The sequence below is a fragment of the Adiantum capillus-veneris genome, chromosome 1, assembly GCF_014529385.1.
Source record: "Adiantum capillus-veneris isolate H3 chromosome 1, ASM1452938v2, whole genome shotgun sequence".
Lineage (NCBI taxonomy): Eukaryota > Viridiplantae > Streptophyta > Polypodiopsida > Polypodiales > Pteridaceae > Adiantum > Adiantum capillus-veneris.
In genome coordinates this window covers 12,929,599-12,947,396 of record NC_140931.1, presented here as the reverse complement: position 1 = coordinate 12,947,396, position 17,798 = coordinate 12,929,599, and the positions used below count along the sequence as shown (strand labels likewise).

The following is a 17,798-nucleotide window of genomic DNA, read 5'->3' as shown; positions in this document are numbered from 1 at the left end:
GAATACGATTCCAACTTGAGTGGATCTCCTATTTTGTCTATAGCATTGAGAGTGTCTACTATAGCAAGACATCAATTGTCCAGATAAGAGCGGGTGGAGCACCTTGCATGGGTCTTTATTCCTTACCCACCCATGCATGATATCCTACATCCCCAATTTGGAACAGGATGGAGCTAGCTAGAGACATGCATATCATGACTGTACTTCTTGAGCATACAGTTTCATACCCCTGGACCTAGAGTTCCACCCACTCATCATCACGGTCCTCCCGATACATGTATGCACCACCCTCACCTTACAGCTTAGGTATTTTTCTTGTGCCCTTTTCAGTTTCCTGGATGACCAAAGGACACACTTATATATATTATTTGTCTCGTAGGCAGAATTTGGCGTCTAGAAGACGTTGATAAATTTTTATTTCTTTCTTTCTTTTTTCCTCCCCACACTTCAGCCAGAAAACTTCAGTTAACCATGCTATTATTTTGGCAACCAGAGTATCTATTTGATTATTTCAGAAGTTGAGCTGCCAGTTTGTTTATCGCCATAATCATTTCTAGTAAATCCTTTGAATGAAAGGGAGGAACTTGGTGAGGCCTATGATGGAGACATTGCATTTGCAACTGCTCTAGAGAGTTTTGGAGGTGGACATGATGATCCAATCAGTATTGCTGTTGGAGGTAAGCTTCCTTTTACTGATGTTATTATGGTTTTTAGTACTTGCATGTTCTACTTTCCTGTAATTACAAATTTTTTGTTCTTGTCTATGTATGGACAACATCGATTTCTCACCAATGAGACAATGGTGGTGTTGTCTAGTGTAAATGCTAGCCATTGCAGTTAGTTTTTGTTGTTTTTCTCCTTCTTCATGTTAGGTTATCCTGTCTCAGAAAATTTACGGAAATTTATTTACACTCATTGTGTATACGTATTGATCTATCTGCGAGATGCCAAAATTATATTTTCTAATTTGTGACGCTTTTGTGAGGCTATTGGGGTGGCCAATGGGTGCTGGACCGAATTACATTGGACACATCCACACTGAAATTACTTGGGCACTTTGTATAGTACTAGTAGCCTCAGCCTGTTGCTTTTAATATGAGGGAAATGTTGCACTAGTACTACATTTGAACCAGTTAATACTATACCATGCCGTTGCTATCATATATATTTTTGTAGAATACGGATCTTCAAACAAGCTGTCTGGGAATCTTGAACATTTGGAATCTAGAATGCTTTTTGATTGTGTGAGAATGTTTTGCCAAATAAAATTTGAACTCCCACGTCCTCGTTGAATTTTCACTCTTTTGTTGTCAAATATAGCGAAGTTTTCACAAGCTTTGTGAATTAAATGTACTTGAACTGAGAACTTTTAATGAAAAGAACTAGGTATACTATGCTGGCACCTGAAAGAAGCTCCAGTGTTCGGCAAAAATCATTTTTCAAACAGACAAAATTCCTTTCCTTGAATTTGCCAAGAGTAAATTTTAGAAAATAAGGTTTATTCTTCAGGTTTGTACACTATTTTTCTCTATTTTTGGGGCAGAATTTCTCCTTTTCCCCTTGAAATTGAAAACGGCACGATATTAAGTTGAGACACATTTTTCCCGAACACTGAAGCTCCATGAAGTGTTCAGTACTGTATTGTACCATACCTGTTGTACATGAAGTGTTCAGTACTGTATTGTACCATACCTGTTGTACCTGACAACCTTACATGTGGAACCTTAAACAAGCAGGAATCCATCAGAGAGGCTGCCATAACATAAGAGTCAAGACTTTGAAGGAGTACTAATAACTCCTTACACTCTGCTTTTGCTATTGTCAGTCTTGATGATCAGCGTAAGGATTAAGGTCTTGCATTTGGCTTATTCACAAAATTATTGGCTTAAACGAAGCAATATATATTTTTTTTCTTTCGCATTTGATGAAGTTAGAGGCATAGGACTACTGATTGGACACAAACTTTTTACTTTTCTTGAAATGACCTTATGAAATTATGTTTTGCAGGGCCTGTGATGAGCAAATTTACAATTGCTCTCAGGGAAATTGGGACATACAAGGAAGTTTTGCGTTCACAGGTCTTTCAAATGCCTGTTCTTTTTGCTTGAGTGAATTGATTGCATGCCTTACTTCTGAAGTTCGGAATTATCAGCATTTCTTGATCAGTTAGTGGTGTAGTTCAAGTTAACTTCTGCATGCTCAAGCTGGTTGACTCTGCCCTACACTGCTTGCTCAGGAGCATCTGGTTGGATTAGGATAATATAAAATAGACTTTTAATGTTTGCATGGAAATAGAAGAGCATTTAGTCCTTGCTTTTCATGCATTCATACACACTTCGTATACTCTGGGTTTGTTCAGATTTTTGGAATATTTAACTGGCCTCTTTATAGAGATATTCCTCGGTAATATGAGAGTGACCTTTCAGGAACTTCATCCTTTTTTGGTTAGTTTCAGCCAATGTCTGTTTGCACTATAGCCTGCTCTTCAAATGATTGAGCCTCAGTTCACCATTGGGTGCCTTTCCCATGAATCAATGTGTCATTGCAAGAAGCATGTACTGCAAGGGCTCCATGCATTTGTATATTGCTCATTCCATAGCACTGTGGTATAGTAATCCCTTTGTGGTAGACCTTGTTACAAGACTATTAGGAACGATTGGCCATGCACTAATCATTGGTGTTTACTGCCATGGCTTTTGTTAAGTTTACTATTTGTGTTTTAACACATTTGGGCATGGCATTTTAGTGTTCTACAGCAATGCACAGTTTTTGTTCTGTCGGACTGATGATGCCATACCCAGTAAACCTGGGTGACATTGGTTACTTGCTTCAAGCTTGCCTTGTTGGCTTGAATTGGTTCTAGTCTCAGAGAAAACACATACGTTCAAGCATTCTCTTATCCTCAACAGAATAATTATATCCAGCAAATACTTATTTTGGATAGGGCTCTGTCAGGCTGTTGGGAGTTAATAGAACTTGCATGAAATTGGAATATAGTAATGAAGTTCTAGTATCTGCTTGGATACAACAAATCTTGCATCAAATTAAAGCTTTGTTGCTGCTTTGTGACGGTCCTTCAAATTTGTGCTCTTAATTTTACTTCACTGGGTTATATTGCCACATGGTATACTTGTGTTGGAGTTTCTACATTTGATTAACATCTGTTGTCTAATAGAGGTCTTCTCTGTCAACAATAGTACAACAAAACTGTTGGAGCCTTTTTGTTGCAGCATTAGTGTTGCTTTGGGTGTAAAAAGGAGCAGTAAGTACTCGGCATGTTTTATGGCGTAGGAAAATATGAACTCCCAATATGCACGAACATGTTCCACAGACACCGTAAAATACAAACTCCCAAGATACAGGAACACATATTCATGCACCCTGGAAAATCTATTTGGTCTTGGCAATGTGACCTTTTGATGAGTGGAGTTGGCTGCACTAGCTCCTTCAGGGAAGAGGGCAGATGGAAGGGCCAATAACTGGTAGCGCAACTGTTAAACAGGACAACAAAGATGCCAATACGAAGTCTATTTTTGTTTACATTTTATTTGAGAAGGGGGTCTGGGTGAGGAGTTGGTGCGAAGATTGAAATTGTTTCTCCAGAGGTGGTTTGATCCTTCAAACGTTATAACGTGCATTTTGATTCGCCCTTGATGAATAAAACTGATAGGAGAGCATGACGTCATGTTTTCCTCGTTTGTGTAGGTGGAACATATGCTAAATGATAGGCTGTTACAGTTTACTAGCATTGATCTTCAAGATGTGAAGGTTTGTATTTCCAACTCATTCACATAATGTTGCATATCCTATGATTTTTTGATTTTTTTGATAATAGACATGGCCATTCTATGGGCCACCTATGTTATGCTTGTTTAGAATTTCAATGATAGAATTGCGATTTTGTCATATCTTGGTGCAACTATCATTTGCTATTATTTTGATGCTTTTGTCTACTAGTAAATCGTTTTGTTTCATTATTTCTAATTAATTTACATGAAAACATTTGATCATTCATGGAAAGGTTGTTAGAATCCTGGTACTTTGTAGGTACATCCTAGTACATATGATTATCTATGCTCAAGATGAATAGTTGTAGCATTGTTTCATCGCTTCATCCTTCCTGATTGAATAGATCTTTTAACTGTATGTCATGCTATGCCAGCCAGATAGTATCCACTATGATTTTCTACCCTCAATCTAATATATAACACGGTATGATAGAGTGTTTCTTTAGTTTACTCTTGCAGGATTTTAAAATATCTGCACATGTTTTTCCCACATGTGGAGGTTGGGCCCTGAGGGTTTTCATAATTTCTGTAGGAAGTGCGAAAAAGATTTGATAAAGCCAGTCTTCATTATGACCAGGTTTGTGATTTTGTTTGTGTAAATACTCTGCATTCAAGTCTTCTTATTGTAAATGTCTCTATTGGGGAACGAGGCCTTGAGATGCTGAACCTGTGGATAGGTGCGCGAGAAATTTCTCTCTCTGAAGAAAGGCACGAAATTAGAGGTGGTTGCGGAAGCAGAAGAGGTAGTTATTTGTATCCATGGCTTGGACTGTTGTGTAATGCAGTTTAATTGAAGCTTGAGCTTTGCCAAAATCTCCTTCAATTCCATGTGACAGTGGCTTTATATTGTTTTGTAGGACCTTCGAAATGCCCGGTCAGCATTTGAACAAACACGCTTCAATCTAGTATGTATGGTTCAGATCTCTTGTCTTGACATATTACAGTTCACTTAGACTTAAAATTCACTTAGACTTAAAATTGCTTTTCTTGATGCTTGCAAGAGTATGCATAGACATGCTATGTTACAATTTGCCTACACTTAACTAAGCTTTTAATGATGGTTGCAAGAGATGATGCAAGCATATCCAGTACATGCACATTTCTGTGCTTGAGTGTGCACATATCCTCCACAAAAGAGAAGATATATTTATGTCTACGAGGGGACAAACTAGCTTGTTAGACAAAGTGGTGTTTCCATTCTCACTTATTAGCTTGGGGACTTCTGGCTCACCACTACATAAGTATTTTCCTGTGATGTATGTCACGCAGTTTATCTAAGGGTCTACCTTAGTCTTTGAGTTCCAATGTACCTACTCTATCCTGTGAGTTCTTACAAAGTCTAGTAAGAATCTAGTGCTTGCACTGCACCTCCCCACGTAGTTGAGCCTATGACTTCTTACAAACTCAATAGTCTAGTCAGAATCTAGTGCACAGTCTTACACTGCACCTCCCCACGTATCTACTCTATCCTGGGAGTTCTTACAAAGTCTAGTCAGAATCTAGTGCAAAGTCTTGCACGCACCTCCAACGTAGTTGAGCCTCGACATCCCCCTCGTATGGAGTTACTGGTTCTTGGTTTGCACACACCTAGTCTATCCTGTGGGTTGAGCTCTTACAAAGTGTATTCAGACTCTAGTGCACTGTCTTGCACTGCACTTCTCCCCGCACAGTTGGTCCTTGACACCCCCCATGTATCCAAGCTTAGCGTGCTTCCAGCCAGTTGCATTGTAACTTGTATATTGTATGGTGTATTGAGGTTTAGGTCTGCTACCCGTCGCCATCACATCTGTGTACTTATGTATTTGTGCCATGCTGTAGTCTGCCGGTTGTGCCCAATCTATGATAGTCATGTCTGTTGTCTTGTGAGACCAATCTCCAATGTTGATATCAATCCATTGTCGATGCTCGTCTGCCGCTCTCTCTTGCTTATTATGAGACTTTTGTAAAGCCTTCTTGACTTTCGTGTAAGCTGCATCCTAGTCTTAAACAAATTTTTTTGTTGATATCAATCCGTCATGGTTACTTCAGCTCCTACCAGTAGCACAAGTATCTTGGGAAAGTATAGCCATGGATTTTATCATGGATCTTCGGAGAACTTAGAATGGAAGTGATGCTATTTGGACAATCAGAGATTTCTTGCCCATGCATTTAAGCATCATGAAATGCCAAAGATCTCAGAATTACAGGCAAGTTTTGGAGAGCTCTCTTCGAAAATTTAGGAACTAAGTTAGCTTTTCTTTCAGCTTAGCATCTCCAGGCTGATGCAAAGAGCGAAGCGGCTAACCCTGCTATTCTTGATCTATTGAACTGCTATGTTTTTGAGTGACAAATGGATAGGGAAAAATATCTATGGTAGATTTTGCATACAATAATAGGTTCATTCTTCTAATGGCAAAGCTCCCTTCAAAGTTATCTATGGAAAACCTCATCTCCCACTTATACTCCTTACAAAAGACGATCTTTGCGGCAGATGAGTCTCTTTGTGATATAGATTCTGCTTATGCTTATGCTTATGTTCTTCTCAAATTTGAGAAAGCACAGTTAAAGAAAAAACTTGGGAATTCCGAACAAAGGGAAAGTAGTAAAGCTCTTTAACATATACGACAAACCCCTTAAGATTATAGATAAAGTTAATAATGTGACTTTCAGTCTAGATCTTTCAGCTCATTGGAACATCCACAATGCTTTCCAGGTAAGTTTGCTTCAACGCCCAAACTGCGTAGAGGCTGATGATGTGGCAGCATATGGATCTCCGCGATTACGGCAGCATGCTGACATGGCACAACGCACGGATCTCTGCCTTTTCTGGGGCAGCCTTTTGGGTGCAAGCTTTTGGGATAGGAGCTTTTGTGGGCAATGCTTTTCTTTGTATGCTTTTGGCCAGGGGCCTTTAGATAAGCTGCCAGGGTCTCATTCTTGGTTGATTAGCTTGGGAGCCTTTTCACTCCTGTGGGCAGAGCCCCCCATGTAACCTTCCATATAAAGAACTTCATTGCCATGGGCAATCGCGGAGACCATATATTATTCATCACCACTTCCCATCTTGCCTCCGGCTACTGCTTTCCCCATTGCTTGTTGAGGGGGGAGAACCAATCAATCAAGACCATAAGAGAAAGATAAATATCCTTGGTTTTTGGTTTCCCAGATTGCCTATTCTTGGGCCAATACCATGCTTTCCAAGAGAGGGACATTGTACTTTGTGAATCTTAATAATAAAGAAATACCGAGAAGGGGCGCCAATCTTTGGGGCCAGTGCGTTTCCGTCCCCGTTCCGTGTCGAGCGTCCTTTTCTCTTTCTCTCCCTCTTTTCAAGTTCTATTCAGGTGTTTGCAATTTTCTCACGTGTGTTGCTGTAGATCTTTAGCTTGGAGTGTCCAAGTCTATTACAGTGGTATTGGAGCTCATACGATTCTTCTTCTATGAAGGATCCGATCCCTTTTGCACAACACACATGGATGCCGACAGTGAATCTGGCAGGGAGGAAACTGTTCAACCTACTTGCACGAGTGAGGAGACCAATGGAGGTTCTAACGGGAGTCGGTCCTTTTTTGAGGACTAGGGAGCCAAGTATGGCCCTCTTTCGCCAAGTGACCTCGATAGGATGGAAGCCCAACGTGAACTTCTGGTTGACATCTATGCCAATCATATACTCAAATACACCGAGGATCCGTAGTAAGCAAAATTTTGAAGAATCACCCGTGTGACAAGATGCATTCGGGATGGTAGGCAGCCAATCTGTAATAGACTTGCAAACTCTAAGCCAAAGATCTACAACAACACACGTGAGGGGTATTGGAAACAAGTGAACATAAGAGAAAATAGAAGGAGAGATGAAATGGCATGGCTTAGTTCCGCACCCAGACGCACTAGCCGCAAAGACAGGCGCCCCTTCTTAGTATTTCTTTATTATTATGCTTCTCAAAGTAGCTCCCATGCAAAACTTAGGAGACGTGAGGCCATGGGCGTTATAAAGGCCTTGGCCAAACTCAAAAGTTGTTACATAAAAAGCTGCACTTCTAAAAGCATTTAGTGCCCAAAATCAAGCACCTCATGGGTTGTCTGTACACTGCTGCCATGTCATCATGTTGCCGCAAATCTTGCCGCAAAACGAGGGCATTTGTACGGCCTGCCAGGTAAGCATCCTTTACACAAAAATAAGAGGGGGGGGGGGGGGGGGTCCCTGCTTCATTTGAAAGTTTTACGCTCCTTAGCTAGTTTCCATAAGTTCGGATGGGTTAGGCTTTTGAACCTAACCCCTTCTGGGCCACTCGTCCATAGTTTGTAAGTTGGTAAAACTTCCTCTGGCTCTTTCTCTAGGGTTTTGGCCCCTTTCTGTCCGGGATCTGTCCTTTAGTCCTGTCACGTCATCACTATGTGACATACCCCCCTCTTTGAAGAATTGTAATCGCCCTCGATTACGCTTGTAAAACAGACATACGACAAAAATTCCAGCACTTGCACGAAGACGACAATCACTGAACATTCACAACACTATCCCCGTCGAGATCTTAGATGAGAATCATGATCATTGTAACTTTATTTAGCAATCACATCGAGATTTCATTGATTTTTTCACGGATGTCTTGTTCTACTAAATCTCATTACTATCACATCCACATCACCCCTCAGGTGAGCAAGACAAAATGCTGCAATCATTTTGCCTTTCAGAGATGCACTCAAACAATACACATGAGAGAGCACATGTAACATATTTATTTCAGGAATTCCGATTCAAAGTACTTCTTCACATTATCATTCAGCAAAATATTATTAGCCTGCTAGTATCCGTCGTGAAATCAATGACGTTATTCCATCAAGGTAACTTGTGACAAAGGAGCGGCGTAAATCCCCTCTTGTGCTGTCCGCACCAGATTCAACTTATTGATTCATCGGTAACTCTTGGAATAGCCGGTGCTAAACCAAAAGCTTCAAGGTAAAGCTCTAGGATCTGAGGAGTATCTGCTAAAGTCCTCCTTATCCATTCACTTGGTATCAAGAGAGGATAATTCTTGAACTTAACCAAATACCGTCATGTCAGCTTAACCTTTACTTCTTGGCATCCAGTGTTCATCACCTCGCGTTTTTGCTCAAACCCCTGCGTTGTCGCGGTGTTTCGAGCTCCCTTTTCCTGCGATTTCAGATTTGGACAGGACTTGGACTTTGCTTCATCGGCATCCCTTCGGGTTTCCCTTGCCTCTCCCTTCACTTACCCTCTACTGCCTGTCTTCTGACGTTCTATCCGGCGTGGTTTCCCGATCCTATCCTCACCTTTGCTTCTTATTTTACACACGAGACTTCTCTGTTGATTTTTTGTCTATATCTATGGCAACACTCCCAGCCATGCCCATCTTTCCTCCCGGCCAAAAGCTTGACGGCTCCAACTTTGTTGTCTGGAAGATGAAGATCATGGTGATGCTTATGTAGTTTGACCTTTGGGACTGGCTTACCGATCCTGCCAATGCCATGTGTCCCGGCCTTGCTCCTGCATCTGGTGCTCCTACATCGACATCATCAACTACTACTTCTTCTGTAGTTACACGTGCTGGCTTCTCATCTACTTCTTCTCATGGTACTGCTTCTAGCGGATCAGGTACTGTGGTTACACAGGTTGTGGTGGATCACTGGCATCTGAACCGTCGCAGAGTTTAGTCTTTCTTACTCATCAACTATGCAGGATAGCGTGTTGACGTCTTTACGCTCTCACACCATTGCACATGAGGTATGGGGTTTCCTTTGCAACATGTACGAGGCGAAGACTCCCGGAAGGATCCTCGCTCTGGAAAGACTTTGATGGACTTACAGGTCTCGACTTTTTGGGACTTCATATCCCGCATGCTTTTGCTCCATGATGAGCTAGCAGCTTGTGGACACCAGATCTCTTCTGAGGGCATGGCAACTCGGTTGCTGCTCAAGCTTCCCGACACTTATGATTCCTTGTTCCAGTCACTTACTACCTCCACGTGCCCTACTCCTATCACTTGGAAGGAGCTCTTACCCGCTGTGCAGCATATAGCTTCGCGCGTTCAGGACAGAGCCACCTCAGACGCCTCTCCGGGTGCTACTGCCTTGGTTTCTACATCTTGTAGGGGTGGTAGTGCTCCCCGACAGTCTGGACCTGGTTGTACACCTTCTCGCCCTGACATTACTTGTACCTATTGCGGAAAGAAAGATCATTCTGCAGCAAAATGTTTTAAACGACGGCGGGACTTCAAGAAGGATTCAGATCCTGAGGATGGGACGGCTTCTCAACAGACGTCTGCCACCGCCATCTCTAGCCCTTCACAGGCCGATGGCTTTACCCTCTAGGTTCATCCACCTCCTTCTTCCATCTTCTGATCACTTTTTGGCTTGGAGTTTGCCAGTTTACCACCTTGGCCTTCTATCCTTTTGTGTTAGGGTGCTCTGCTTCAGGGGGGGTTCTCTCTCTTCCGTCTATCTCTCTTCTGCTAACCTCCATCGATGAGCTTCCTGCTCGTCTTCCATCTTTCCCTCATATATATCCTCTTCAGCGACTTGTTCTGTTGTTAGCCTCTCCATCACCTTCCATGTGCAACTTGATCAGCTTGACCTAGCTTCGGTCATCATCACATTGGTGCTGGACGGTTCGTCGTTTTTTGTTTGGCTTGCGTTTCTTCTTTTTACACTCCAGTTTTGCTAGGCGTGTTGCATCTTCTTCGTTCGCGACTCCGCGTCTGTCGTTGAGGGGGGGTGTTAGATTCTTCATCTTCAGATGCTTTGCACCTTGCCTATAGGCTGGATAGGGATTTTTAGGCACATCTAGGGTTTTGCTCAGCACTTTGCCCGGCCGGACATGTTCTGGTCCTTTTTTATTTTATCCTCATTCATGGGTATTTTTTGTGCATGGTCGTTGGGGCTTCTGGTCTACCCTACCTATTCCCTATTCTCCTATATATAGGAGGGGGGTGCACTCTCCCATTCATCTTGTCTTGTACACAACAATTTTTACCAGCTGGAGTTATTGGGGCTTGCCAGCCTTTTCCATCTATCCCTTGTGTGTCCATCGCCATTGTCTCTCTCTCTCTCTCTCTCTCTCTCTCTCTCTCTCTCTCTCTCTCTCTCTCTCTCATTTGTCTTTCCGATAGACGGATGACATACACACCATGTACATTTGATTTGTCTCATAGGCCGATTTCGGCCTGACATAGACGTTAAAAATCTTTCTTTCTTTCTTTCTTTCTCTCTCCACCTTCCATTGCTCACTCTGACAATATATAATATACATTGAAGAATGATGGAGAAGCAGGGAGATGATAGCAATAGCTACACGATATGGATATTAATCCTAGTGGTAGAAAACTGTAGCAGACAATCAACTAAAAAACTATGCCAATAGAAACCCTTCCTTCTTCGGTCTCTGAGAAGACGCTCGCTGTTGCTGTCCCCCCCTGCTGTGTGGTGCTCCCCTGTGAGCTGCCCGAGCCGCTTTCGCCCGCTGCTGCCTTGTAGCTAGCTCCCCACACTCGCTTACGCTGCCCCTCGCCCTCATTGCCCCACCTCCAGCACCCCCCCCCCCCCCCCCCCCCCCCCCCCCCACCCCCAAAATCCCCCAACCCACCTCCTCATCCCTCGGCTCCTGCTCTCTGTGGGCAGGGTCGTCACTTCCCAACCTCGCCTCGTCGTCTCTGTCTCGTCTTCGCTCCACATTCGTTCGCCGCCGTAGCAGTAGACATAGATTGAGGTTCTGCTCCGCCATAGCGGGACTCAACTGAAGCCCCCTCGCGTGAACCAGACCATCCGACTTGCTCTTTCGCCGATAGAGAAAGCGAGATTAGAGGCAATGGTGGCGCGCCTGCAAGATCATCGACACCCAACCTAGTAGAGGGGATGCGAGATCTCCTTCATGCCCGCCTTTTAGCAGAGGTGGGAAAAATCATCAATGTTCAGCGTCTTAGGCATGGCTATTATCAGATTGAGTTTGAGACTTCCAAGATGGCGTCCAAGGTGATTGCAATGAGCCCATTGGCCATTCGAGTAGCCAGAGCTCATTTTCGATTGTGGCGCCATGGCTTCGATCCGGCTACTGATGCTCTTGTCGAGGAGGCAGACCTATCCATCCCAGTTTGCTTCCTTGGTCTGAGGAGAGAGTACCTCCCATTACTTTCTAGGATAGGCTTTGAGATTGGGATTGTCTTGGAGTGACCTCGCACTACAGCTTCCATCGCTGCCAAGACTACCACACCTTAAGGGAAACGAGAGGCTTTTTCCGAAGCAAGTATGCGATACTATGCACTACGATACTATGGACCTTTATAGATATAGGAAAAGATAAATATTGTATCCTTTAGACTGAGGCTACTTGTACTTGGAAGATTCACAATGCATTTCATGCGAGTCTATTGAGACCTATCAAAGGTGAAGTGCCAGTGGACCCCTAGGAGCAACCAGAAGTGGAAGAGATATTCATTCCAGAATAGGCCAAGGAAAGGAAAGTGAAAGGTAAGCTGACACGACGGTATTTGGTCAAGTTCAAAAATTGTTCGGCTCTTGCTGCCATGTGGATGGAGGAGGACGACTTAGCAGATATTCCTTGATACTAGAGTTTTACCTTGAGGCTTTTGGGTTAGAACTGACTATTCGGAGAGTTAATAATGAATGAGTAGGTTGAATCTGGTGCGGTGCGGATTGCACAAGAGGGGAGTTACTCCGCTCCTTTGTCACAGGTTATCTCGACAGGAGTAAAGTTACTGATTTCTTTTGAGATTACAGGGATACTGACAATATTCTCCTGAATGAATTTATGTCAAGAAATACCTTTTTTTTTTTTCGAGAAAAAGATCCTTCTATTAGTTAATGGAATTGCCCATAGGGCTACAACCACCTCTACTAGAGAGGGCTACAACAATCATTAGGGGAGACTCCCCCAATGAACAAACAACATATGTACAATGAGGCTAAATCAGGAAATGGGAGGAGGGAAAAGCCACACAGGTTGACGGTAGTGCCATCTGAGTACACATGCTGGACCATGGTGAAGAAAGGCCAAGGGCTCCAGAGTTGAAGGAATGTCTCTCTACGCTCCCGCATGCGGCTGGAGCTGCCCTGGAGTCTCTCAAACTGTCCATTGAGCTTGAAAGTATGGATCAGCTCTAGTCAAAAATCTCAAACTGTCTCGGTTGGTGGTACAAGGCTAGCCTCAAAGACGCTGAAGCAGCGGGCCCGCTAGATGAACCAGAGTGTTGGGCCACAAACGAGCTCCCAACACTCCTCTCTCTCACTGCACCACTCCTATGGAGTAAGCTCTGTAGAGCAGGCTGGAGTGTAGGTCGCCCCCCCGTATCACTATCATCCTGCTAGTGGAGGATAGCTCAAATTGTAGTGCTGGGCCTGTGAGAGTGGACCAAGGAGCTGCCCCCCAAGTGTATTGCTGTGTTGTGGAAAGAGCTGGCATCAGTCGAAGGACATGAAGCCAAACCTGCTGTGCCATAGGGCAATCCCAAAGATAGTGACGCTGACTCTCCAAAGGATGGTCATAAGGTGCACATGCTGTCGAGAGGCCACTATGTACAAGCAAGCTCCCCATTGCTGTAGCTCTATGTGCAACTAGCCACTGGAACAAAGTGACTCGCCGCGGCTGTCTGGCGTCCCACAACCTCTCCCAAAAAGCTGACAAGAACTCAATTGTAAGACCCTCCTCCTGCCAATGAGGGGCTGCAGCAGGGTGGGCCTCTCTCCATGCTGCTAGTATGTGACGTCCCAATCGAAAAGTGTACTGAAAGAAAGGGACACCTGGATGGTCGGCTGAGGAGAAAGGGTCCCTCCAAAACCACTCTCCAGGATCCCACTGCACTCGTGCCAGTGGACAGCTCTGCCAAGCCCACAACCTCCAGTGGCCTATCTCAAGAGCTGCTGGGTTAGGATCTATGACACAACTCCTCCGACCGATGCCCACAACTCTGATCCTTTGAAAACAACACTTTCAACCTGTGGGGCCTCTACTGAGACTCTGTGTAACCGACCCTCACCGTGTAGCTCGAAAGACATGGAGGGTACAGTCTCTGAGCAAGCCCGAACTGCGATGAGGACCTCCAGTTGCGTGAAGGCCCCCATCCATCTGGGCGTTGCTGACTCGAGAGGTGTAAGCCACTCAGCTGGTACTACCTCTGTGATGTTCTGGCACATGCTTTGCACCCCTCTCATGCCCTGTAAGCTGGATGCTTTGAAGCTCCTCTGATAAACGTGAGAATTGTAGCCAATCACCTAAAGTGTGTGCTGGACCCTCTGCCATGGGACCCCAAGAGTGTAGCAGGCTACAGTGTCACTTTCGCAGGACACACAATTAGTACAGTTGGTCTAGGTTGGTTCACACTGGACGGACTCTCTCGGTTGGGCAGTGACACGTGGCAGCAGAGATACGGACTGGTCTAGTGGACATCGTGGCCAGGTCACCAGATGGATGACATTTATGAGCCGTTGGTGGCTCTTTATGGTGGTACATGTGAGCAGTAGCCGGGGGTCAGGATCATTATCTTCTTTTACATCTGGTCCAGTGTCGTCGTCTAAAGTAGAGAGTCTATACACAGAGCAGTTATTCACCATCCCTGCATATCTGAGCCTCGACACCCCATAGTACCTAAGAGTCCTGGGCTGGAGTTGAGTGTGCTGCCACGCCAGAGTCTGTATCAATTCTTTGAGATAGTCGAGTCATTTGTTGTGGTCTACTGTTGCTGTTGTGTCTCCGTGAGCTCAATTGTTGTCTATTGTTTCCTGTTTTCAGTCTGTTTTGAGTGAGATTGTCACGCACATTGCACTGAGGAGCACCCAATGTAGAGAGCACGACACATTATCTGCGCTACAGGTGCTCTCATTTTGGCAATCACGGTGGGACCTTAATTGAAGTCTCACTCTCTGTGAGGTACAAATCTTGAAGCTAGTTGGGTTTATCTAGCTTCTCCTACTTTGCCTTGCACCGTGTAGCCTATTGGTCTGGTCCTCTCTCGCCTTGGTCCAATTGGTCTAGTCTCTCTAGCCTGGTCCAATCAGTCCTCGTCCTTGGTCTAGTCCCTCCTCGTCCTTGGTCTAGCCTGGGTCTAGTGGAGTCTAGACCTGTCTTCAACCAGTTACAGGTTTTCTTGCCCAAAGCTTGGTTGGGTTGGTGGTCACTGCATGACACATACAAGGCGGTCAGTCGAGCGTCAAAGCGCACTACTGAGCCCTCTGAAGTACTACAACAGAAGACGACCCTTGGTACCTAGTAGAAGTCCATCAAACTCATCACCCATACCTCCATATACGACATCACCCATTCCTCCATCCGGTTCCACATCTTCCAGATCACCTTCTCCAGTAAAGCTCTCTCCTATTCTGCTACAGCAGGCTACTTAGCAACATGCTCAGCAAGGGGCCATGGAGCCGTTGGCTAGCGTTTTGGCCAAGGTAAACATCAAGTTGCTTACATTCAAAGGACTCTCTTCAGAAGATGCTGACGACCATGTAAGGAGGTTTGTCTCTCTCTATAAGGGTCGTAGTCTTAACAGGGGAGATGCTTATTTGGTACTCTTTCCATCCACCTTGGATGGCTTAGCAAACAAATGGTACAACCAGTTTGCAGAGAACCATTTTGCAACTTGGCCAGCCTTAAGACAACAGTTCTGTGCAGCTTTAAGGCCATGTGACTACTAAGAGAAGGTGTTGGATGAGTTGGCCAACATGGTGCTCCAGCTAGAGGAGACTTTTGCAGAACTTATGACTAAAACCAAGTCTCTGGTTGCCAAGCTTCCCCAGCAACCCGACGAATTTATGGTTAACAAGTGGGTAGAGAAGGCGCTTCCCAAAACTTCTCAGCAAAGACTCCGAGAGAGTCTCCGACCCGACGCCACTCTGGAGGAGTTCATCGCAGCTGCTACTAGGATAGAGGGAGCTAGGAAGCTGTTCAACAACTCCCCTCACATAGAGACCCCCTCTGTGTTTTCGGAAAGTCCTGCTAATCCATTAACTTCTTTACGCAGGGAACTGGCAGCCCTAAAGTTACAGCGAGCTCTTCAAGAGGAGAGGTCCTTCTCTTTTAGACAGGAGAAGCCTCCACATCAGGAGGCATTGGAACAGATCAAGCGCGAGCTAGAAGAGCTCAAGTGTCAGCAAGAGACTAAGGCTGCGGTTTGGTGTAGCTCATGCCGCTCTCCAGGGCACCCTCCACAGGAATGCCCCCTTCGGGTTTACTGCCACTTCTTTGAAAAATCTGGACATGAGGACAAGGACTGTTACTACCTCAAGGGATTGCAACAAATACAGCAAAGTCTTGGTCCTACTCTTCAACAGGGGCCACCACCTGCATCCAACATGGTTTCTCCCTGTGGCCATCCACACCATATGCCACCTTTGCTGACAGCCCCTCCTATGCAAGGTATGCCAAGTACTTTTCCGTCTCAGAGCTTTTATCATACCCATGCTCCCACATGACCTCAAAACTTCTATGCCTCCACCTCCAACTCCATGCAGCAGGAGCAAGGACCACCTTGCCCTTCGACTCGCCCTTTGAATCAGCCCATTTTGTGTTACAGATGCGGGGAATATGGTCATTACCAAAGCAAATGCCCTCTGCCCGAAGGGTCCCTTCCTTGCCTTCATTGCCCCCAAACGAAGGATCACTACAGTAAGGATTGCCCTAAAATTCGTGCATCCACGGCTTCGAACCCAAGTCAAAGCCACAATGAGTTTGCCTTTCCCAAGCTCAATTTGATAGCAATTAGGTTTCTCAGCCGCCCCCTTAAACTCACGTGATTACCCCTCAAAATAAGCCGCCGCAGTTGGTAGAGGAGCCATCGGACGTCCTCACCTGGGCCCAGAGAGCCGCTCTCGGTCTTAGCATTCCAGCAAGTTCAACTCCCCCACACATTCTCACACGAGTGGATACCCTGCCTTCAGCTGTTAACAAGCAATCCCCCAGTGCCATGAAGGAATCCAAATCTTTGCTCTCTGATCTTGATGAAGCTTTCTTGGAAGCAGCTTCCGATCTACAGAAGATCAAGGTACCAGAGGAACAACAGGTAGAAAAAGAGAAGCTTTGAGCAGAGACAATCTTGAAGAACACCTTCCAACAAGTGTCCCTCTATGACATGTTGCGACTAGATGCGAGTTTTAGAAGTGACACCCTTGCTGCTATTCAGTCACTTTACCCTGGAGCAGGTCCTAGTGGGCACCTCCCAGTGCGACCATCAGAATCCTATATGATATCCAATCCCGCTGCTCCACTCACTGATTATAGAAGCCCTCGCCTGACAGTGTCCGTTTTGGGTCGGCAATTCTCAAGAGTGATAGTGGATGGTGGATCTGGCATCAACTTGATGCCTGAGTTCACTATGTTAGCTCTAGGTCTAAAGCCTACTCGCCCTGCTCCCTTCACAGTTACATTGGCCGACCAACGGACAGTCTACCCAGTGGGCATAGTGGACAATGTGCCTCTGCAGGTACAAGACTTTACTTTTAATTTGGATTTTGTGGTGGTTCGTCTTCCCCAATTGAGGGCAGATTTCCCTTGCTCATTGGAAGACCATGGTTGCGACACACTAAAGCACTCCATGATTGGGGAAAGGATGCAATGTGGATACATACTTCTGGCTCCCCGATGCAACCCATTCTCTTAGAAGGAGGTATGCATCCCGTGGTGCAGCAAGTTTCTTTGTCAATGGAAACCAACCCCTGAACATGAACAGCCTACTCCACTTGACGGGGCGGATGAGGATCTGTTGGAGTGGTTGAATGCTACCAAATCTATGCCTTGTTATGGAGTCTCTATTTACTCTTTGCCTGAAGTTACACCCTCTTTCAATGTTTCCACAATAACTAAACCTAATGAGCCACCTGAGCCAGCTCAAAGGTTGCAAGTCACAGAGAATATTCCTGATGCGCCCTTGGTGGAAGCCTTTGAATTTGGTCAGCCTATGAAGAATCATAGAAGCGGAAAGAAATCCCCTCTACAAGAATTCACCCCCCTTCAAACATCAGCCTCAGTGGTGTCTGCTTCTCCGACCAGAACAAAGCTCTCCTCTGGGT

At 45.0% G+C, this 17,798-nt stretch overlaps 1 protein-coding gene across 1 annotated transcript in view; it reads left to right on the top strand.

The window, feature by feature from the left end:
• The window catches only part of LOC147464340 (ADP-ribosylation factor GTPase-activating protein AGD3-like), a gene marked incomplete at its 3' end in the record, with an annotated part of 102,265 nt that overhangs the window by 35,147 nt on the left and 49,320 nt on the right, over nt 1–17,798 (top strand). Inside the window, exons 3-8 of the mRNA XM_086514243.1 lie at nt 577–677; nt 2,008–2,078; nt 3,706–3,768; nt 4,321–4,365; nt 4,466–4,531; nt 4,646–4,693. Coding sequence (XP_086370369.1) covers nt 577–677; nt 2,008–2,078; nt 3,706–3,768; nt 4,321–4,365; nt 4,466–4,531; nt 4,646–4,693 — 394 coding nt within the window. The remainder of the gene's footprint in view (nt 1–576; nt 678–2,007; nt 2,079–3,705; nt 3,769–4,320; nt 4,366–4,465; nt 4,532–4,645; nt 4,694–17,798) is intronic.